Consider the following 23,232-nt stretch of genomic DNA (forward strand, 5'->3'; position numbering starts at 1 on the left):
ATAGCAATATATTATAATTAGTACGGCCTTGCCCTGCACACATCATTCGTGGGTCACCCTCACAGTCCAGGCACGTGGTGTTCTACGGGCGCTGTGGGCACTGATTGGCGCGGCAGGTCACGACGTCATCCTCATTAACATAACGAGCGCCGCGTGCGCTTTTGGCGGGAAACTGCAGCGCGAGCGGGGAGGGGGGGAAGGGGGCGTCACGTGACGGTCGGTGGCCGTTGGCGGGAGACGCCGTTGCCAGGGCAACGCCCCCAGTCGGCAGTCGTCATGGAGTCATCGGCGCCTCAGTGAGACTCGTTAGAGATTAACTTAGTAAGAGATTAACTTAGTAAGAGATTAACTTAGTTAGATATTAACTTAGTAAGAGATTAACTTAGTAAGAGATTAACTTAGTAAGAGATTAACTTAGTTAGATATTAACTTAGTAAGAGATTAACTTAGTAAGAGATTAACTTAGTAAATATTAACTTAGTTAGAGATTAACTTAGTAAGAGATTAACTTAGTAAATATTAACTTAGTTAGAGATTAACTTAGTAAGAGATTAACTTAGTAAATATTAACTTAGTAAGAGATTAACTTAGTTACATATTAACTTAGTAAGAGTAAGAGATTAACTTAGTTAGATATTAACTTAGTAAGAGATTAACTTAGTTAGATATTAACTTAGTAAGAGATTAACTTAGTAAGAGATTAACTTAGTAAATATTAACTTAGTTAGAGATTAACTTAGTAAGAGATTAACTTAGTAAATATTAACTTAGTTAGAGATTAACTTAGTAAGATATTAACTTAGTAAGATATTAACTTAGTAAGATATTAACTTAGTAAGAGATTAACTTAGTAAGAGATTAACTTTGTAAGATATTAACTTAGTTAGATATTAACTTAGTTAGAGATTAACTTAGTTATATGTTAACTTAGTTAGATATTAACTTAGTTAGTTATTAACTTAGTAAGAGATTAACTTAGTTAGAGATTAACTTAGTTAGAGATTAACTTAGTTAGAGATTAACTTAGTAAGATATTAACTTAGTTAGAGATTAACTTAGTAAGATATTAACTTAGTTAGAGATTAACTTAGAGATTAACTTAGTAAATATTAACTTAGTTAGATATTAACTTAGTAAGATATTAACTTAGTTAGATATTAACTTAGTTAGAGATTAACTTAGTAAGATATTAACTTAGTAAGAGATTAACTTAGTAAGATATTAACTTAGTAAGATATTAACTTAGTAAGAGATTAACTTAGTAAATATTAACTTAGTTAGATATTAACTTAGTAAATATTAACTTAGTAAGAAATTAACTTAGTAATATATTAACTTAGTAAGATATTAACTTAGTAAGATATTAACTTAGTAAGATATTCACTTAGTAAGAGATTAACTTAGTTAGATATTAACTTAGTTAGATATTAACTTAGTAATATATTAACTTAGTTAGAGATTAACTTAGTAAGATATTAACTTAGTAAGAGATTAACTTAGTTAGAGATTAACTTAGTTAGAGATTAACTTACTTAGAGATTAACTTAGTAAGAGATTAACTTAGTTAGAGATTAACTTAGTAAGATATTAACTTAGTTAGAGATTAACTTAGAGATTAACTTAGTAAATATTAACTTAGTTAGATATTAACTTAGTAAGATATTAACTTAGTTAGATATTAACTTAGTTAGAGATTAACTGAGTAAGAGATTAACTTAGTAAGAGATTAACTTAGTTAGAGATTAACTTAGTTGCATATTAACTTAGTTAGATATTAACTTAGTAAGAGATTAACTTAGTAAGAGATTAACTTAGTAAGAGATTAACTTAGTAAATATTAACTTAGTAAGATATTAACTTAGTAAGAGATTAACTTAGTAAATATTAACTTAGTTAGATATTAACTTAGTAAATATTAACTTAGTAAGAAATTAACTTAGTGATATATTAACTTAGTAAGATATTAACTTAGTAAGATATTAACTTAGTAAGATATTCACTTAGTAAGAGATTAACTTAGTTAGATATTAACTTAGTTAGATATTAACTTAGTAATATATTAACTTAGTTAGAGATTAAATTAGTAAGATATTAACTTAGTTAGAGATTAACTTAGTTTTATTTTAACTCAGTTAGAGATTAACCTAGTTAGAGATTAACTTAGTAAGAGATTAACTTAGTAAGATATTAACTTAGTAAGAGATTAACTTAGTTAGAGATTAACTTAGTAAGAGATTAACTTAGTAAGAGATTAACTTAGTAAGATATTAACTTAGTTAGAGATTAACTTAGTAAGAGATTAACTTAAAGATTAACTTAGTAAGAGATTAACTTAGTGAGAGATTAACTTAGTTATTAACTTAGTAAGATATTAACTTAGTTAGAGATTAACTTAGTAAGAGATTAACTTAGAGATTAACTTAGTAAGAGATTAACTTAGTTAGAGATTAACTTAGTTAGAGATTAACTTAGTAAGATATTAACTTAGTTAGAGATTAACTTAGTAAGATATTAACTTATTAAGAGATTAACTTAGTAAGATATTAACTTAGTAATAGATTACCTTAGAGATTAACTTAGTTAGATATTAACTTAGTAAGAGATTAACTTAGTAAGATATTAACTTAGTAATAGATTAACTTAGAGATTAACTTAGTTAGAGATTAACTTAGTTATAGATTAACTTAGTAAGATATTAACTTAGTAAGATATTAACTTAGTAAGAGATTAACTTAGTTAGAGATTAACTGAGTTAGAGATTAACTTAGTTAGATATTAACTTATTTAGATATTAACTTAGTAAGATATTAACTTAGTAAGATATTAACTTAGTAAGATATTAACTTAGTTAGAGATTAACTTAGTAAGATATTAACTTAGTTAGAGATTAACTTAGTAAGATATTAACTTATTAAGATATTAACTTAGTAAGATATTAACTTAGTAAGAGATTAACTTAGTAAGATGTTAACTTAGTAATATATTAACTTAGTTAGATATTAACTTAGTAAAGAGATTAACTTAGTAAGATATTAACTTAGTAGAGATTAACTTAGTAAGAGATTAACTTAGTAAGATATTAACTTAGTAAGAGATTAACTTAGTAAGATATTAACCTAGTTAGAGATTAACTTAGTAAGAGATTTAACTTAGTTAGATATTAACTTAGTTAAAGATTAACTTAGTTATATATTAACTTAGTAAGATATTAACTTAGTAAGAGATTAACTTAGTTAGAGATTAACTTAGTTAGAGATGAACTTAGTAAGAGATTAACTTAGTAAGATATTAACTTAGTTAGAGATTAACTTAGTAAGAGAGTAACTTAGTTAGAGATTAACTTAGAGATTAACTTAGTAAATATTAACTTAGTTAGATATTAACTTAGTAAGATATTAACTTAGTTAGATATTAACTTAGTTAGAGATTAACTGAGTAAGAGATTAACTTAGTAAGAGATTAACCTAGTTAGAGATTAACTTAGTTGCATATTAACTTAGTTAGATATTAACTTAGTAAGAGATTAACTTAGTAAGATATTAACTTAGTAAGAGATTAACTTAGTAAATATTAACTAAGTAAGATATTAACTTAGTAAGATATTAACTTAGTAAGAGATTAACTTAGTAAGATATTAACTTAGTAAGAGATTAACTTAGTAAATATTAACTTAGTTAGATATTAACTTAGTAAATATTAACCTAGTAAGATATTAACTTAGTAATATATTAACTTAGTAAGATATTAACTTAGTAAGATATTAACTTAGTAAGATATTCACTTAGTAAGAGATTAACTTAGTTAGATATTAACTTAGTTGGATATTAACTTAGTAATATATTAACTTAGTTAGAGATTAACTTAGAGATTAACTTAGTAAGAGATTAACTTAGTAAGAGATTAACTTAGTAAGATATTAACTTAGTTAGAGATTAACTTAGTAAGAGATTAACTTAAAGATTAACTTAGTAAGAGATTAACTTAGTAAGAGATTAACTTAGTTATTAACTTAGTAAGATATTAACTTAATTAGAGATTAACTTAGTAAGAGATTAACTTAGAGATTAACTTAGTAAGAGATTAACTTAGTTAGAGATTAACTTAGTTAGAGATTAACTTAGTAAGATATTAACTTAGTTAGAGATTAACTTAGTAAGATATTAACTTATTAAGAGATTAACTTAGTAAGATATTAACTTAGTAATAGATTAACTTAGAGATTAACTTAGTTAGATATTAACTTAGTAAGAGATTAACTTAGTAAGATATTAACTTAGTAATAGATTAACTTAGAGATTAACTTAGTAAGATATTAACTTAGTTAGAGATTAACTTAGTTAGAGATTAACTTAGTTATAGATATTAACTTATTTAGATATTAACTTAATTAGAAATTAACTTAGTAAGATATTAACTTAGTAAGAGATTAACTTAGTAAGATATTAACTTAGTAAGATATTAACTTAGTAAGATATTAACTTAGTTAGAGATTAACTTAGTTAGAGATTAACTTAGTAAGATATTAACTTAGTTAGAGATTAACTTAGTAAGATATTAACTTATTAAGAGATTAACTTAGTAAGATATTAACTTAGTAAGAGATTAACTTAGTAAGATATTAACTTAGTAATAGATTAACTTAGAGATTAACTTAGTTAGATATTAACTTAGTAAGAGATTAACTTAGTAAGATATTAACTTAGTAATAGATTAACTTAGAGATTAACTTAGTTAGATATTAACTTAGTAAGAGATTATCTTAGTAAGAGATTAACTTAGTTATAGATTAACTTAGTAAGATATTAACTTAGTAAGATATTAACTTAATAAGAGATTAACTTAGTAAGATATTAACTTAGTTAGAGATTAACTTAGTTAGAGATTAACTTAGTTATAGATATTAACTTATTTAGATATCAACTTAGTAAGAGATTAACTTAGTAAGATATTAACTTAGTTAGAGAATAACTTAGTAAGATATTAGCTTAGTTAGAGATTAACTTAGTTAGAGATTAACTTAGTAAGAGATTAACTTAGTAAGAGATTAACTTAGTTAGATATTAACTTAGTTAGATATTAACTTAGTAAGAGATTAACTTAGTAAGAGATTAACTTAGTGAGATATTAACTTAGTAATATATTAACTTAGAGATTAACTTAGTAAGATATTAACTTAGTAAGAGATTAACTTAGTAAGAGATTATCTTAGTAAGATATTAACTTAGTTAGAGATTAACTTAGTAAGAGATTAACTTAAAGATTAACTTAGTAAGATATTAACTTAGTAAGAGATTAACTTAGTAAGAGATTATCTTAGTAAGATATTAACTTAGTAATAGATTAACTTAGAGATTAACTTAGTAAGATATTAACTTAGTAAGAGATTAACTTAGTAAGATATTAACTTAGTTAGTGATTAACTTAGTAAGATATTAACTTAGTTAGAGATTAACTTAGTAAGATATTAACTTATTAAGAGATTAACTTAGTAAGATATTAACTTAGTAAGAGATTAACTTAGTAAGATATTAACTTAGTAATAGATTAACTTAGAGATTAACTTAGTTAGATATTAACTTAGTAAGAGATTAACTTAGTAAGATATTAACTTAGTAATAGATTAACTTAGAGATTAACTTAGTTAGATATTAACTTAGTAAGAGATTATCTTAGTAAGAGATTAACTTAGTTATAGATTAACTTAGTAAGATATTAACTTAGTAAGATATTAACTTAATAAGAGATTAACTTAGTAAGATATTAACTTAGTTAGAGATTAACTTAGTTAGAGATTAACTTAGTTATAGATATTAACTTATTTAGATATCAACTTAGTAAGAGATTAACTTAGTAAGATATTAACTTAGTTAGAGATTAACTTAGTAAGATATTAGCTTAGTTAGAGATTAACTTAGTTAGAGATTAACTTAGTAAGAGATTAACTTAGTAAGAGATTAACTTAGTTAGATATTAACTTAGTTAGATATTAACTTAGTAAGAGATTAACTTAGTAAGAGATTAACTTAGTGAGATATTAACTTAGTAATATATTAACTTAGAGATTAACTTAGTAAGATATTAACTTAGTAAGAGATTAACTTAGTAAGAGATTATCTTAGTAAGATATTAACTTAGTAATAGATTAACTTAGAGATTAACTTAGTAAGATATTAACTTAGTAAGAGATTAACTTAGTAAGATATTAACTTAGTTAGAGATTAACTTAGTAAGATATTAACTTAGCAAGAGATTAACTTAGTTAGATATTAACTTAGTAAGATATTAACTTAGTGAGAGATTAACTTAGTAAGAGATTAACTTAGTAAGATATTAACTTAGTTAGAGATTAACTTAGTAAGATATTAACTTAGTAAGATATTAACTTAGTTAGAGATTAACTTAGTAAGAGATTAACTTAGTAAGAGATTAACTTAGTAAGATATTAACTTAGTTAGAGATTAACTTAGTAAGAGATTAACTTAAAGATTAACTTAGTAAGATATTAACTTAGTAAGAGATTAACTTAGTAAGAGATTATCTTAGTAAGATATTAACTTAGTAATAGATTAACTTAGAGATTAACTTAGTAAGATATTAACTTAGTAAGAGATTAACTTAGTAAGATATTAACTTAGTTAGAGATTAACTTAGTAAGATATTAACTTAGCAAGAGATTAACTTAGTTAGATATTAACTTAGTAAGATATTAACTTAGTAAGATATTAACTTAGTAAGAGATTAACTTAGTAAGAGATTAACTTAGTAAGATATTAACTTAGTTAGAGATTAACTTAGTAAGATATTAACTTAGTAAGATATTAACTTAGTAAGATATTAACTTAGTTAGAGATTAACTTAGTAAGATATTAACTTAGATAGATATTAACTTAGATATTAACTTAGTAAGAGATTAACTTAGTAAGAGATTAACTTAGTTAGATATTAACTTAGTAAGATATTAACTTAGTAAGAGATTAACTTAGTAAGATATTAACTTAGTTAGAGATTAATTCAGTAAGATATTAACTTAGTAAGATATTAACTTAATAATAGATTAACTTAGTAAGAGATTAACTTAGTAAGAGATTAACTTAGTTAGATATTAACTTAGTAATATATTAACTTAGTAAGAGATTAACTTAGAGATTAACTTAGTTATAGATTAACTTAGTAAGATATTAACTTAGTTATATATTAACTTAGTTAGATATTAACTTAGTAAGAGATTAACTTAGTAAGATATTAACTTAGTAAGATATTAACTTAGTAAGAGATTAACTTAGTAAGAGATTAACTTAGTAAGATATTAACTTAGAGATTAACTTAGTAAGATATTAACTTAGTAAGATATTAACTTAGTTAGAGATTAACTTAGTAAGAGATTAACTTAGTAAGAGATTAACTTAGTAAGAGATTAACTTAGTAAATATTAACTTAGTAAGATATTAACTTAATAATAGATTAACTTAGTAAGAGATTAACTTAGTACGATATTGACTTAGTAAGAGATTAACTTAGTAAGATATTAACTTAGTTAGAGATTAACTTAGTAATAGATTAACTTAGTTAGAGATTAACTTAGTAAGATATTAACTTAGTAAGAGATTAACTTAGTAAGATATTAACTTAGTAAGATATTAACTTAGTTAGATATTAACTTAGTTAGAGATTAACTTAGTTATATATTAACTTAGTTAGAGATTAACTTAGTTTTATTTTAACTCAGTTAGAGATGAACCTAGTTAGAGATTAACTTAGTAAGATATTAACTTAGTAAGATATTAACTTAGTAAGATATTAACTTAGATATTAACTTAGTAAGATATTGACTTAGATATTAACTTATTAAGATATTAACTTAGTAAGAGATTAACTTAATAAGAGATTAACTTAGAGATTAACCTCGTTAGAGATTAACCTCGTTAGAGATTCACCTAGTCAGGGATAACTTACTAACAGTTATTTCAAAGTAAATAAACAGCAATGGTTTAACACAAAGCAACATTCCGCACACGTTCAACATTCACCAGTCTGGCTCGCTTCAACCAATGCTGGTGAACTGCAAGATGGATCATTACAGGTGAAGGACATTTTTATTTAAACTTTCGTGACTGCAGCGGTCCGTATTCTAACGGTTCTTTCGGTAAAACAAAGTTAACGTACATAGAAAAAAATAATAATCCAAATAAAGCGATTAAAAATATCACGACCTTTCGGTTGCAACACAAGCGTATGACGGACCGCTTTGTGTTTGCGTATCGAAACGTCGTGATGTTTTTAATAACTTTTTTTTCGATCTACGTAGCTTAATTAAAAGATACTCTTTGGTTCTTTCGGTAAAGTCACGTAGGTATACATTTTATATAGAGTATGGATTCCTGCAGTCACGAAAGCTTCAAATCTAGATTTTACTGAAAGAACCATAGAACACAGGCAAGGACCCTATCAGATATGGGTCCTATAACCAAAGGCAACATCACCCCCTGCCGGCAAATACCTGTTTAGGTTGTTCTATGGATGTCATAGGCACGTGGAATTTCCATTTGGCTCAGGGTTGTGTTTACCTTGTGCTCCACAAGGACAAGCTGTCATGAGGGGGTCCCTTAGGCTAAAATGAAGCTGACGCTCAGATCATTTGTTACAGTGTGTGTGCAATATGAATACATTTATAATCTTTCACAACTATCGACATATGCCTTCAACTAATGTTTGTATCATGTATTTCACTGTCTAAAAACATCTAAATACGACAAAAAAACAAAGTGAAATCACGCGTCGCTATGTGCAAATGACTGCGTACAGTGTTAGCATTTTTATATTTGCATGGCACGCCTTAAGTGTACTACATTTCGAGGACAACATTTGCCCTTTGATGGGTCAAAACATGTTTTTTACATTTTAGCACCCGATTTGAAGATGGATTGTAGCCCTTGAACGTCATTGTCCCATAGTTGTGGAGTTGGGTGCTCTATGCAATGCATTTGGATTAATGTGGCTTATTTATAGCACCTCATCTCAAACAACGCGGTGGGCATGTTTACTCTATATTATTAATCTACGTTTTACATTTAATTATTAATGAAAAACACAGTTGCGTAATATGAATATGTACAAAATACATAGCAGTAGTAATGATGGCTACTACAATAATGTACTTCATGAAGGTTGACTAGAGTACATTTTTTATCGTATTTCCCATTGCCATGACAACAAACATTTGTTGCAACATACGTATTGTGGTAGCAATGATGGTCTGCTAGCTTGCAGGGCCGTGAGAGAAAGCGGCGGCTTATTGCGGAGGCCTTTATCCAGCAGTGGATCGACCATGGCTGATGACGATCCACTGTAGTGCCCTCATCTATACGCAGAAAACGAATCGCTGGTGTGTTGCATGATGAGGTGGCCCAGACCCTTTCACACGATGCTCTATTTGAAGTTAAACATCATATTCACGTGGAGCCACATCTCCACATTCGATATAAAATGTTGCCAGTATCAAACACACCGTAATACCCGCACCTCCGATTAGCACGGTTGGCTACGTACGGGGCAGAACACGCGTACGTGTGTGTCCACACTTCTACACGAGGATAAGTGGACGGAGATAAGCATTGATATTTGGATCCACCAACAATACCCCGCATATCGGTGTGGATAAGAAGAGTTTCCAACATGCGCGTTGCTATATGTATGAGTTCCCTAACACAGAAACGGAATTCTTGTTTTGCAAGAATAATGCGAGAATAATGTGATGTTTGTTGTTGTCGTTACAGTGTTCACAAAGGCGTGGAGTCGATGGATGGCTTTGGCCAGTATTCTGGTGCGTATACCAATGACTTTCAAGGAAATCTCAAATGCGGCGATTCCTCAGAAAGTAGAGAAGCCAAAGAGAACGTTGGAGGTGAGATAATGAGACTTGGTGTATGAGTACATGTGATGGGTAGTCTCAAATGGTTTCGTTTTATTGTTGCGTAAAGCATCAGTCGCTTCACCAGCATTGGTGCAAGCAAGCTTGAAGATACTCAATGTCGAAACCAATACAGAGCTTTCCTGTGTTGTACCAATGCTGCTGATGGGATGTGCAAATCATACTTTTATATTTTTTTACGTGGAGGCGCATATATGGGAAGGGGTCATAGCTGCTTATTTATGTAGTTACCTATAGTATTCTCCACAATCGTGCTCATTATACGTTTGTGTTAACTGTACATTGCAACCTTCTTCCTAATATTCCGAAGGGACTTTTCAGATTTCTCTTTAATTGTATAATTATGTAGTAATAATAGGGGTTTTCCCCTTTTTTCTGGCAACAAAACTGAAACCTTTTTAACAAGGATTCACGTTACTGCATAAACCACAATAATTGCAGTCAAAATGCAAACAAAAAACATACTATGATAATATATGCATTGTCCTTGAAACTGAAAACATATCTCTTTTTTTCCCCAGAAAACTCGGAAGACTTTAGTATCAGTGAAATGCGATCAGTTTCTGAAATTCGTATCCTTTTTGAGATTGCCTCTTTAAAACAAAAAAATAATCGATCATATCAAGTGAGGGCCCTTGCCTGTAAGATTGGTATTTCACTCACCAGAATTGAGCTTCAACCGGACTAGACTTTGCTTTTTTGTTGTTGCATCAACGCTGCTGAAATTATTCACTCCGAGAAAGACGTGTGGCCGCTCGGATGTGTAATACATCGCCTTATTTTTTTATATTATGTGCAGGGACAGGTATGTGACAGAGGAGTATTGCATGCTTGATGTTTTTGTGCTATTTTTACTATGTTCATTTGTGAACATTCAACAAAATGTATATGAAATTAATGAGTGGACTTCCTTCAGCTGTGTTGCTTTTGAAACGAAGTAAGAACCAACCAGGTAGGCTTCAGCGGTAGAGGGATCAGCTCACAATCTCAAGGTTGTGAAATTCAAATCCTGATTGGAGGTTGACTCAGCCCATTTTCCCTCTGGGGTTAATATAAAATTATTACCACTTTGTTGGGGAAGTCAACTGGTTGTCCTATAAGAATGTGGAATTTCCACCACTGGTTCAGGGCTGTAAACAGGAGTTTAGCACCGCCTCAGTGCTCATTTGAGCAGGAAATCACCGACTTTTTTGTTTACCTTGTTTACCTTAGAAGTGTCTTAGTCTGTCTTCTGGGTTCTTTCGGTAAAGTCACCCACGTTAAAGGGAAATAATAAAATAATAAAATAAAACAATAATATAAAATTCTCACGACGTTTCGGCCACAACACAAGTAACCTTCTTCTGTCTTAGTCTGGTGCTCTATCATTGTGTCATCTATATATTCAGAGTGGTCCAGATGTTTTGTGACCCCCCCCATTTAATTCACAAAACCTTCATATTTTTAAAATAAAGTTTCTTCAAAACAGAAATGAATACACAAAGGGGGAAAATGTTACGAGTCAATTAATTGGAGGTCACAAAACATCTGGAGCACCCTTCAGAATATAAATAACAAACAATAACGTCAATGAAACCACAATAATTAAAATACTTGCTGGATTGTGTGACATTGTGTGTTTTTATGAGCAAAAATGTAGTTATGCTTTCTGAAAAAGGTGTTGAGACTCAGTGAGACTCTCATTGATAAATAAGCGTAACAACGACAATAACCCCAAACAATGCGAATGTACAATTTCCTCATAATAAATGTTAGCACATGTTTGTCTTTGAATAAAGTAACAAAAGTCTCCTTTTTCAGTTATTCTCCATGGGAATTCATAATCCTAAACATATGTTATCCTAAACTTACCTTCAGCGTTGCCTTACAGACATATTTTCAAGGAGTTTCCTTTTTTTAACTCGGTTCAGTCTCGCGTCATGGATGACGTAAGTATATGGCATTTTACACTTAAACAAACGTGTAACTTACGGTTTGATTTCTATGTAGTGATACCAGTTTTGTTTTGCTCGGTACTATACATCTTCATTACTGATGGTAACTATGTCTGTGGAATGTACCAAGAGGGTTGATATTAATGGTCATTTCTAAGTGAAACAATCATAAGGTTACAACGTTTAAGATTTCTAGAGGTAATCATACAGGCATATTTAACACGTAGGCTTTCGCGACCAATATTATTCACCATTCTGGCGAATTGCCCGATGATGCTGGATGTAATTACCAGCAAAACGTCGTACTCAAACTGTAAATGTTGTGGATTCACTCTTCAATACACTGGTGGGCTATAGTAGTGAACTATTTGTCTTTTGTCAACGTGACACTTTTTTGCTGATTGGCCGTGTCGGGTGGTGGAGGGTTACGACACATTTATAAATAACGCGATCTAACCCAAAAACCTTTATTATGAATACATGCATATCATGCAAGCATATGCATGCTATGATGAGGTGACTGAACAGCAGAGTGAGCGGCTCACATTCTGAAATTTGTGATTTCAAATCTAGGTTGGGGGTTAACTCACCCCATCATCCTACCAGTTTTGATATAATTGGTACCACTTTGTGGATGAGTCTGCAGTGATTACCCAATGGAGAGACAGACTCATCCCCAACTTAACACCGCCTCAATGCTTAATTGTGACTAACTCTGCCGAATTAATAACACTTGCACAACTTCCAAGAGGCAATGACAGTACCTCATATGAATGCTGGAGATGACTTTACACGATGTTTAACAAACTTTGTCTTACATTTTTTTAAAATTAAGATTCTGTACACAAACAGACCTGTAGTGGTTTGTGCTCCAACTGGTTCTGGGAAGACTGTTATTTTTGAGCTGGCCATAATTCGACTCTTAATGGAATGCCAAGGGCCCTCCTACAATGCAAAAGTTATTTATAGTAAGTACGTCTCTTAATTGTTGCATTATACATTGTTGCAATTGCCCACACGGTATTGTATTCGTACAACAGAAATCACGCTTGATGTAGACCTGTGTGAGCATGAATGTGACACGCACCCCCTAGTGGCCCCCATCAAGGCACTGTGTCGGGAGAAATTCGAAGACTGGCAGAACAAGTTTGGAGCACTCGGCATTCAGTGCAAAGAGCTTACCGGAGACACGGACGTCGATGACTATTTTGAGACACAAGATGCCCAAATAATATTGACAACACCGGTAAGTGTTGAAAAAATAAATATGCTGACAATACTCCTTCACGTAGCTGTCCTTCCACATTAAAATTAAGGGTATATTTTTTAGACATCCCATCAGCCACCACACGACCTTCTGGGATCATAATAATTTCAGCAGTATTGGTTCAACACAAGCAATACTCTGGACCGGTTTTGCTTATCACTGTCTCATCAGCAGAGTCAGGCTTTCTTAAGCCTATTTGTCTGAATTGCTCGATGTGTATAGGTGAGGACCCACTCTGTTAGATATGGGTCCTAGTTTGATGCTGACCTACATAATACGGAACACAACGTAATATCTCACCTGTGCTCAGGTTTCTCATTGGCTCCCAGTTCACACCCGCGTTGAGTTTAACATTCTCCTACTCGTGTTCAAGGCCTTCAATGGGCTTGCTGCACCTCACATCCAGGAAACGATTCAACCGTACACTCCGCAAAGTTGATTCAGCCGTACACTCCACCGGGATCTCTCATATCCACCGATAATTCCATACTCGGGTGTGGCACGCTCCCAGAGTGTGAACCTGGGGTCACGGGGCTTTTGTTTGTACATTGTAATGTTATATCTCTACTGGGCTCACTGACTTCATTTGTTTGCAGGAAAAATGGGATAGCACAACAAGACAGTGGCACGACAGGTCTCTCGTGCAGGTCGTGAGGCTGTTTCTGATTGATGAGGTAGAGTACATGACTGTATTGTTCTTGGTTTTCCTCGGCATACTTTTGTAAATACAGCGATACCCCCATTTACTCCCCCCCCCCCCCCGCCACCTCACATATCACAAATACGTCGTCACTTCATGGATACCGCGACCTGTTTTGCGTCGCCTCCACCCACACATACGTCGATGACAGCATCCGTCCTTTCTCGGGTCCGTCACCTCAGCCTTCGCCTCCACCTACCCTGTAAATTGCTTCGATTGATGTTGTTTGGATATTCGTTGTCGCACCTTTCAGGAACGCATCCCCGACATAAACCGGGTTATTCCTGTGCACAGTATTGAATTTATAGGAAGCGGCCACAGTGGTGTGATGGTTAGCGCGCTGGATTTGCAATCCAATAAAGTGACATAGTTATACAGGGACTCCTTGACTTATGAGATAGACATGTGCCTGGAAAGGTGCGCGTATCTCAAAATCGCGTATGTTCAATAGCAATTTTCCCAGAAGAAATAATGGTACAGGAGGTGGTTCGGGGATTTCACTCGCACTCGCTGACGTAATCGCTTTTATTATCCCAGCCTATATCAATACAATACATGTACCCACAATATAATACTTTACATTAAAAAGAAAATCACGTAAACTCTAATTTACTTCCTATAAAATAAAGAAATCCGGTATTGCTTGTTAAGACGCCGGAGTTGCGTTGCGGAGGGGATGGATGGAGGCGAGGAGGGAGACAGACTTAGAGTTAGTGAATGCCGTACAAGTATAGCGCACGAGTTATCGTACCGCACTGGTTGCTGGCAACGCCGTTGGGTCGCGGTGCCAGGCTAGGGTGGCGCATCTCGTGTTGCGGATGACGATATTCCGAAAATTGCCTAGCGTATGTCAATATAAAGTCTAAATACAACGCGCGCGTTATTCCAAAATGACGTACCACAAAAGCAGGTAAACCGAGGATTGCATGCATACGGTTACAGTACCTAATTTGAATATATGGTCATCGAATTGAAGTGGGAGTACCATGTGTTAATTTTTCGATCATAAAGTTGGACCCATTCAAACAACTTATAAAGAAGTTGCTGGCATTTGTGCCCAGGTGTCTGAGATGTTGGGAATTTCGTGGCAAGACAGAATACTGTAAGCAATGCAGAAGTCTGGAAGAGTACACGACAGCTCAGTACTTCAGGGTGGTTCATGCTTGCAGGATGGGGAAGGGCCAATTGCCGATACAGGCATTGTAATGGTCTCCACGAGTTTGGACAACTCAAGGAAAAGAACCTGAGACAAGATCGTGGGATACTTCGATAAAAAAAAATCATGGAAGTTGCGTCGTGTTATGCTGTGGGTCATGGTGCAGGTACACACAGTAGGGGATGAGTCACGTGGTGCCACCTTGGAGGCTGTGGTCAGCAGAATGAAGACGCTTTATAACCTTGTCCCTCCAACCTCCACAAAGGATGCGCTTCAACCGCTGCATACCTGTGCGGGAGTACGGATCATCGCCCTGTCAGCCACCATTCCCAATATAGAAGATGTGAGTTGGCATACTTATTATACATTGTTTAAACATATACTGTATCGCTACAATCTTGATTTGAAGCTTTCGTGACTGCAGAAATCCATACACTTGGGTTATTTCGGTGAAGTCACGTATATATAATTTGTATTTATTTTATACCTATGTGACTTGAGCGAAAGAACCAAAGAGTATATATTGCTATAACATTGATTAATAGCCAGGTGGCTCAGTGGTAGAGCGAGCGGCTCGCAATCAGAAGGCTGCGAGTTAAAGTCCTCGTTGGGGGTGCTAACTCGTTCCATGGTCCTTCGGGGGTCATTAAAATCAGTATCACTTTGTGGGGGAGTCAATATTGGTTCTACGGATAGACTCTCCCCCGTTATAAGAATGTAGAATGTCCACCGCTGGCTCAGGGCTGTAAACAGGATATGAGCACCGCCTCAATGCTCATTTGAGTAAAAAAAATAACCTTCACGTCTACTATAAACTAGTTGCATTTAATTTGTAACATCCACTGTTAAAAGGAATTTGTGTCATCTTAATCAAGTTGCACGTGGGCAAATGCCCAGACATTCTTTTTGACTTATATATATAAAATATGGAGAGGTATGAATACCTCTCAATGCATTTAAATTAATATTTGTATATCCTCTACAAATATTGCTGAGGCATCCACCTTTCTCTTTCTAGGTTGCCGAGTGGTTGTCTGATAGGGATGGAACGGCAATCTTTGTAAAATTGGATGAAAAGCATCGGCCTGTGAAACTCCGCAAAATCGTGTTGGGATTTCCTTTCTATCGTCTACAGACTGCCTTTAAATTTGACTTGATACTCAACTACAAGCTCGCAAAAATTATACAAACATATTCTGAGCAAAAGCCAACGCTCATTGTGAGTACATGTCTTATTTGTTGTTCCAAGTCAAAATGGCATGATTAGTTTAATTGCATATTTTTTTAAATTTAAATATTTTGCATGCATAGCCCTTAAATATGGAATATGTTAAGGTGTATATGGCCTCCATTGACACATACATAGCAAACAGGAAATGCCATGTGGACAAAAATCTCATGTGTAGCCTTAACAGACTTTTGGGGGAAGTGCTGGTGGAAGTGCTGGTAAGCGAGCACTTATGAAGACCATCATGAGCACACGAGGGGGTAGGTGGGCAGCACCACGCCGGACCGCCTTTGTTTCCCCAATGCTGATGTTTCAGTATCACAGCAGGTACTCATTTGAGGCTGAGTAGACCTAAGGAAGCCCCAGAATTGGTTGAAATATTCACCGTCGCTTTTGATCATGAGCGGGAATCGAACTCGGGTAACAGGGTTTGTAGCACGGTTCACTAACCACCACTCCCCACTTGAATATCTATAACCATGCATATACAATCACACAACGGCAATATCCCCTGTTTAGTCTTTACAAGACTCACTTTCAGTTTTCTCAGTTTCATTTATTTGGTGTAGAGCCCTGTGAGCCATCCGGCTCTTGAATCGGGTGCAACTGCAACAAACAAAAACATGAACAAGAAAAACATGATTATTCTTAGCTCTTTCGGTAAAGTCACGTTGAAGGGAAACAATAAAATAATAAAATATATATAACAATAAAAATTCTCACGACCATAACACAAACGGTCGTCATCAGGTGTGAAAAGCAACGGCAAGAAACATTTGAAAGAAGTGTCGGTTCGCATTAATTAATTTATTTTTGAACGGTGTTTTTATTTATAAAAAAAACGTCAGCGCCACGTGCAGCGATTTGGCAGTTTATTTAGAAGGACGAGTCCATCTATGTTCTGAAAAGAGGAGGGGGGAGACGAAAAATTAATGTATGCTGTCTGAAAGCCACCGTAAGCGTGAACAATCAATTAAGACCTGAAATGGTTTATCAAATCCTTCCAATGATTGCTAAGCCAGAATTGTGTGCTCCATTTAGAAAGTGTTTCTTTCGTGGACGGTTTGGTAACGCTGGCGCGCAAGCCGTTTAGAAGAGGTGGGTGGCTCTGAAGAGAGCCTTTGGGTTGGTTGAGTGCGCGAGAGATGAAGCCGTAGAGAGTGCGGCCCTGGCGCTTGAGGGCGTAGACCACGTCCGTGGCGGTGACGGCCTCGCGCTGTCTGGGCAAGAAACATTTAGCGAGCACCTGTAGAGGCCATACACATATACGTTTGCGCACACAAAACGTTATAAAAGTATGCATTTATACAATGAATATCACACCTAGTCAAGCGCACATATATAAATATTAAAATGGTTTAGGCCTTAGATATTTCACGTGTATTCCTTTGGAAGCAGGCATACTTTTTAATAGCGTGCATTGAAGGCACCTTGTGGTTATTCTTTTACAGTTCTGTGCGACGAGAAGAAGTGTTCAGCTGGCTGCAGCCACACTGGCTAAAGATGCTAAATTCATGATTGATTTCCAGCACAGGCAGAGGTAGGCGTGGGAATTGGGCTCTAGACATATTCGTGTTTCGCAAATGTTCTGTGATTAAGATATTGGTGTAAAAGTAACGGTCAAGGTGCCGTCCTCAAGTTCCTTGTTCGAGCCACTGCTGGTGTTAACCTCCGCTTGAGAGAAAAAATATGTTGAATGACTCCAATATCCACGATGATGTTGGTCGCGAAAGCCTACGTGTTAAACTGACTTCATAATTTATTTTGCAATATGAAATACGTACCGAGGCCCTTCGCTCTTATTTGCCTTAGGCCCCTCATAAGTTTAATCTGGGCCTGATCATAATGCATCTAAGGCCCAGGGAACAAGGTGATCAAGGGGAGATTGACACATGTGATTGTGAAAATTCCATACTTACACTATGGCACCAAGTCCGTCCGTAGTAATATATCACTTGAGAGAGAGATGAGCGTGCAGACACATCATCATCAGCCATGATCAATCCACTGCTGGATGAAAAGCCAACTGATATTTTTTGTTCAGTGTGCTGTGAAGATGGAGTAAGCTCAAAAGTTTGTGCCGTGGAATAAAAATGCTGAGAAGCACTACTCTAGAGGGATATTGGTCTACTCTTTCACATTGACCAGACGTGTTGGAAGAGGCAGGCGTACCCACACTTTACCCCACTACGTGCGACCTACCAATTTATGTATTTATACACTGCTCGGTGGACAGGGGCAGTGTGGGGGGGGGGGGGTTTAAAAGATCGCGCTCGAAGGTGGAATTGATTACAAGTCTAGCGTGCTCACCACTATACCATATATACTGGTCATTTATTGTAATTTCAGACTGCAGAAGCATGCTTCTTGCCTAAAGGATATCAAGTTGAGAGGTAAGCTTGTAAAGCCCTCACTGTTTTTAACGATGATTTAAAATAATTGCATCAAAATATCAAATTCACATTCGCGTAATTTGTTTTATTATTGTTGTAGATTTGCTGATGAAAGGAATTGCATACCATCATGCAGGGATGGAAACGTCTGATAGAAGAAACATTGAAGATGCTTTCTTGCAAGGAGAACTGCCAGTACTGTGTACGTAAAATATGAGCATATTATTTGTTCATGGAGAGATTGTAAATTGATATATGTGTCCATGCATCAGGTTTGCATGTGGCTTTGTGAAATTAGTAGGGGCTGTTATGTGTGCATATTTCAAGATTACAAACCCATACTGATATCTAACAGAGTATCCTTGCCTGTAAGCATCTGGCAGTTCACCATCAATGGTTCAAGCAAACCTGACTGGTGCTGAGACACTGAACGTTGAAACTGATCCAGGGTTCTGCTTGTGTGTTGCACCAATGCCGCTGAAATTGTGGTTACTAACAGCTGCCTTGTGACCAACCGCATGTGATACATTTGCTGCCAGATACATGATGACAGTAATTTGTAGAGTTCAATATTTTTATGATGACTTATTAACTTCACCGAGTTACTTACGCTATGTTTTGCGCATTGGGGCGGCAGCGCGCTTGACGATCGTTACAGAGGTTACACAGGTTCGCATTTGGAATGTGGCAATCCGTTATGGTTAATACTGCAAGCGTATGAATCATAGCATACTTTGTGCCATCTGCTTAAGAGTGGACATTAATTATCCCGTGGCATGATTTGAAGAGAGTAGGCTGTTGTGTGCTGGTGTCGAGGTCCAGATTTGAAAATGTTCCCACAAAATATCCAATCAGGAAGCATATAGCAATATGGCTGTCGCCTGATGAAGCTAGTTGTAATTACTGGTGAAACGTCGTACTCAGTTTGTAAATGCTGTGGCTTGGCTCTCCAACACACAACCGGTGTGCTGTACTAGTACACTACACTATACACTACATTATACACTACACTACTATACACTACACTATACACTACATTATACACTACACTACTATACACTACACTACATTATACACTACTATACACTACACTACACACTACACTACACGTTACACTAGTGCTGTACTAGTGACGAATTGGTCACGTTCTGTTTACGTGACAACCCTTACGAGTTGGCTGTGGTGGGTGGTGGCGGGTTTTAACGACACATTTATATATATATCTAACCCAAAAACGTATATTATGGAGCATATAGCAACATTGCCCCTACTGCGAAACTTCTGCAGAATATGTGCACACACAGCGCTTTTTTTCGTGATTGCCTTGTGATAAAAGAATGGTGCAAATACCGAATGTTTTTATTTGATTTGTCTGCAGTCTCTACAAGTACACTGGCTATGGGTGTAAACCTTCCTGCACACCTGGTCATTGTCAAATCTACCATGCACTACACTGGGGGAGGCATGGTGCAGGAATATGGGGAAACAGATATTCTACAGATGATTGGCAGGGCAGGAAGACCACAGGTAGATGCACATATTCTGACTATATTGGTTCATACATCCTTACTTTTCGGAACTAAATATCCGTTTTCAAAACTTAAATGCATTGTGCACAAATGTATTCTAGTTTATTGGATCCCATCTCTTGAAACCCATCATGTGGACAATATAGCATCTATTTTGAAGAGGTAAAGATTTCTTGCTTATTTGTGCATTGATGTTGGTGCCCATCTACTATATACAGCCCTAAGCCAGGGGTGGACCTCCTTAATTCCAATGGAATGGGAGAGTCTTTCCAAAGGACAACCAATGTTGACTTTTTCACAAAGTGATATTTATTTTATCGACCAAAAGAGGGATGATGGGCTGAGTCGACCTCTAACCGTGAGTTGAACTCACAACCTTCCCATTGCAAGATGGCCGCTCTACCTCTGAGCCACCTGGCTGCTGCTGTTGCTGCAGAGGTAGAGCGGCCTTCCGATTGCAAGATGGCCGCTCACAACCTTCCCATTGCAAGATGGCCGCTCTACCTCTGAGCCACCTGGCTGCTGCTGCTGCAGGATGAAGTGAACTGTTGCACTATTCTTGCTCAATTATGAATGTGTCATAGCATGTTCACCATTTGTTAAAACATATACATGTGCTTTTATTTAGCAAAATAGCAAAGCGTCAATTCCAATAGGCTAACAAGCACAAGTAATAGATCATAGACGCGTGTCGCCATGCTGGAAGTGGGGAGCGGTAGTGTAGCGGTGAGCGCGCTGCGTTATAAAGCCCGAGTGACGATTATCTTAACCGGACCTGGTGCTGGCCACCCACCCCCTCGTGTGCCGTGCTTGCCTTCATAGGTGTTCGCTAACGGCACTCGCCCCAACAGCCAGTTAAGGCTCTACGGGGGATCTTTGTATTTTGTAGTAGTATATACCTGTGGTAGCAAGGGTTTGTGGATTTTTTTTTAATTTAAAGCTTTCGTGACTGCAGTAATTCATATTCTTAGCTCTTTTGGTAAAGTCACGTTGAAGGGAAACAATATATATTGTTTGTTTGACTTTACCGAAAGGTTTGTGGATTGTGCATATTTGTGTGTCATACCCACTAGAGATGGCAGTACAGAAAGTTGGTTATGAACCCATATGTGTGAACCTGTGTTTCCCCCAGGAAGTTTCGTTTCCTCCCAAACACAAAACATATCCAAATAAATCAGGCAAATATTTCAATGAAGGATCCATCTGCATTTCCTGAGACTCATTAAAGATTTTCCTGCATTTAGCTCATTATTAGTATGGCTATTTATCTATTTTTATGTGAAGTAACATACGTGATATCTTGATTTAAAGCTTTCGTGACTGCAGTAATTCATATTCTTAGTTTTTTCGGTAAAGTCACGTTGAAGAGAAACAACAGAATAACAAAATATATATAAAACAATAAAAAGTCTCACGACGTTTCGACCATAACTCAAACGGTCATCATCACACACCTGATGATGACCGTTTGAGTTATGGTCGAAACGTCGTGAGAATTTTTATTGTTTTATATATATTTTGTTATTCTGTTGTTTCTCTTCAACGTGACTTTACCGAAAAAACTAAGAATATACGTGATATCGTTTACAGTTTGATGTTTCAGCCACTGCGGTGATATTGACAAGAAATGAATTGAAAGAAAAATATGAACAAATGCTAAGTGGGACCCAGAAACTAGAAAGCAGGTAGGACACTAACGGCAGTTTTGTTATTATATGTATATATTGGGCATGAACATGTACATATTTGTGAACGTTATGTATAAAGTCAGCATCGGCATACACTGCCCGCTGAAGGCCTTCTTAGCCGTAAACATCCTTCACAGTCCAGTGATACAACAATCCACGTGTTCCATTACCTTGGCTACCACTCCATCGTTAGTTTTGAGCACTGGTCATCATTCCTACTCGTGACATGTCCTGCCCAAGCTTACTTATTTTTCTTCATAGCTTTGATGCCTCAAACGTCATCAAAAACAGACGCTGCTTCTTCTTGTTCATGCTTTCTCCCTCTCTTCCCTCCCCTCTCATTACCCCGATATCTTGGCCCCAGTGACTCCTCCGCCTTAAGTCTTTGATGCATAAAAATGCTGTGACAACACAGAGGTTATGCTTCTCGGCTCCGTGCACTCAACTTCAGCTCATCACCCACAGTAACAGACACAACGTTGGTGGCTTCTGTGACCCTGCTCCGAAGTTTGAGGCCTATTTGAAAAGTGAAAAGTGAAATGTGAAATTCAGAAGTGATTTTTTTCACCTTCAAAGTATTGTCAGCACGACATCATGCTTGTCAAACTATTATGCAGATAATTTGGATAATGCGTCTCTTCTCTCTTGTCGATTATTGCCATGCCATCTTGTTCGGCATGCCTCCTGCAAGAGTTCTCAATAGGCTGAAATTCTAGATTTGAAGCTTTCGTGACTGCAAGGATCCATACTCTTCGGTTCTATTCGGTAAAGTCACGTAGCTAAAAAATAAAACAACAAAAATCACGACGTTTCGGCCACAACACAAGCAGCCTTCATCAGGTGAAGGGATCAGGCTGTCTCGAGGACAGCGCTGAAGTGGAACACAGCCACGCTTAAAGGTCGCGGTCTGAGCGTGGCTGTGTTTCACTTCAGCGCTGTCCTCGAGACAGCCTGATCCCTTCACCTGATGAAGGATGCTTGTGTTGTGGCCGAAACGTCGTGATTTTTTGTTGTTTGATTTTTTACCTACGTGACTTTACCGAATAGAACCAAAGAGTATAATAGGCTGAAATGTTTTCACAACGCAGCTTGCCTGACTTCTGCCTATAACCGCTCCATCCGAATATATCACACATGTTCTGGAATCTCTACTTTGGCTCTTGGTGAATCTCAGAGTCGACTCTGAGATTGTGTTACTGGCCTATAAAGCACCCACCTACCTTTGGGACTTTTTGAATCCCAGTATTCTATCTCACAATCTACATTTCATGGATTCCAGTCCTCTCTGCATCCCAAAGATGAGACAGCACTCCAAGGGCGATTGGGCCTTCTGCTGTGTGGTTCCCCATCTGTGGAATGCCCTCCCCAGCCATATTCGTGATTTTGGGCATTGTCGATGTTATTAAGTC

At 35.4% G+C, this 23,232-nt stretch overlaps 1 protein-coding gene across 1 annotated transcript in view; it reads left to right on the plus strand.

The window, feature by feature from the left end:
• Positions 1-232: 232 nt before the first annotated feature.
• Positions 233-23,232, plus strand: part of LOC142915889 (putative ATP-dependent DNA helicase HFM1) — a 46,744-nt gene continuing 23,744 nt past the window's right edge. The window contains exons 1-15 of the mRNA XM_076061527.1: positions 233-296; positions 8,031-8,080; positions 9,774-9,901; positions 10,450-10,500; positions 11,786-11,856; positions 12,698-12,830; positions 12,957-13,108; positions 13,726-13,803; positions 15,152-15,328; positions 16,004-16,204; positions 17,665-17,753; positions 18,563-18,606; positions 18,707-18,808; positions 19,985-20,133; positions 21,726-21,820. Coding sequence (XP_075917642.1) covers positions 8,049-8,080; positions 9,774-9,901; positions 10,450-10,500; positions 11,786-11,856; positions 12,698-12,830; positions 12,957-13,108; positions 13,726-13,803; positions 15,152-15,328; positions 16,004-16,204; positions 17,665-17,753; positions 18,563-18,606; positions 18,707-18,808; positions 19,985-20,133; positions 21,726-21,820 — 1,502 coding nt within the window. The 5' untranslated portion in view covers positions 233-296; positions 8,031-8,048. The remainder of the gene's footprint in view (positions 297-8,030; positions 8,081-9,773; positions 9,902-10,449; positions 10,501-11,785; positions 11,857-12,697; positions 12,831-12,956; positions 13,109-13,725; positions 13,804-15,151; positions 15,329-16,003; positions 16,205-17,664; positions 17,754-18,562; positions 18,607-18,706; positions 18,809-19,984; positions 20,134-21,725; positions 21,821-23,232) is intronic.

Source organism: Petromyzon marinus, unplaced genomic scaffold, assembly GCF_048934315.1.
Source record: "Petromyzon marinus isolate PM22_M1 ecotype Great Lakes invasive population unplaced genomic scaffold, UKy_Petmar_22M1.pri1.0 PM_G_Scaffold_36, whole genome shotgun sequence".
NCBI classification, from domain to species: domain Eukaryota; kingdom Metazoa; phylum Chordata; class Hyperoartia; order Petromyzontiformes; family Petromyzontidae; genus Petromyzon; species Petromyzon marinus.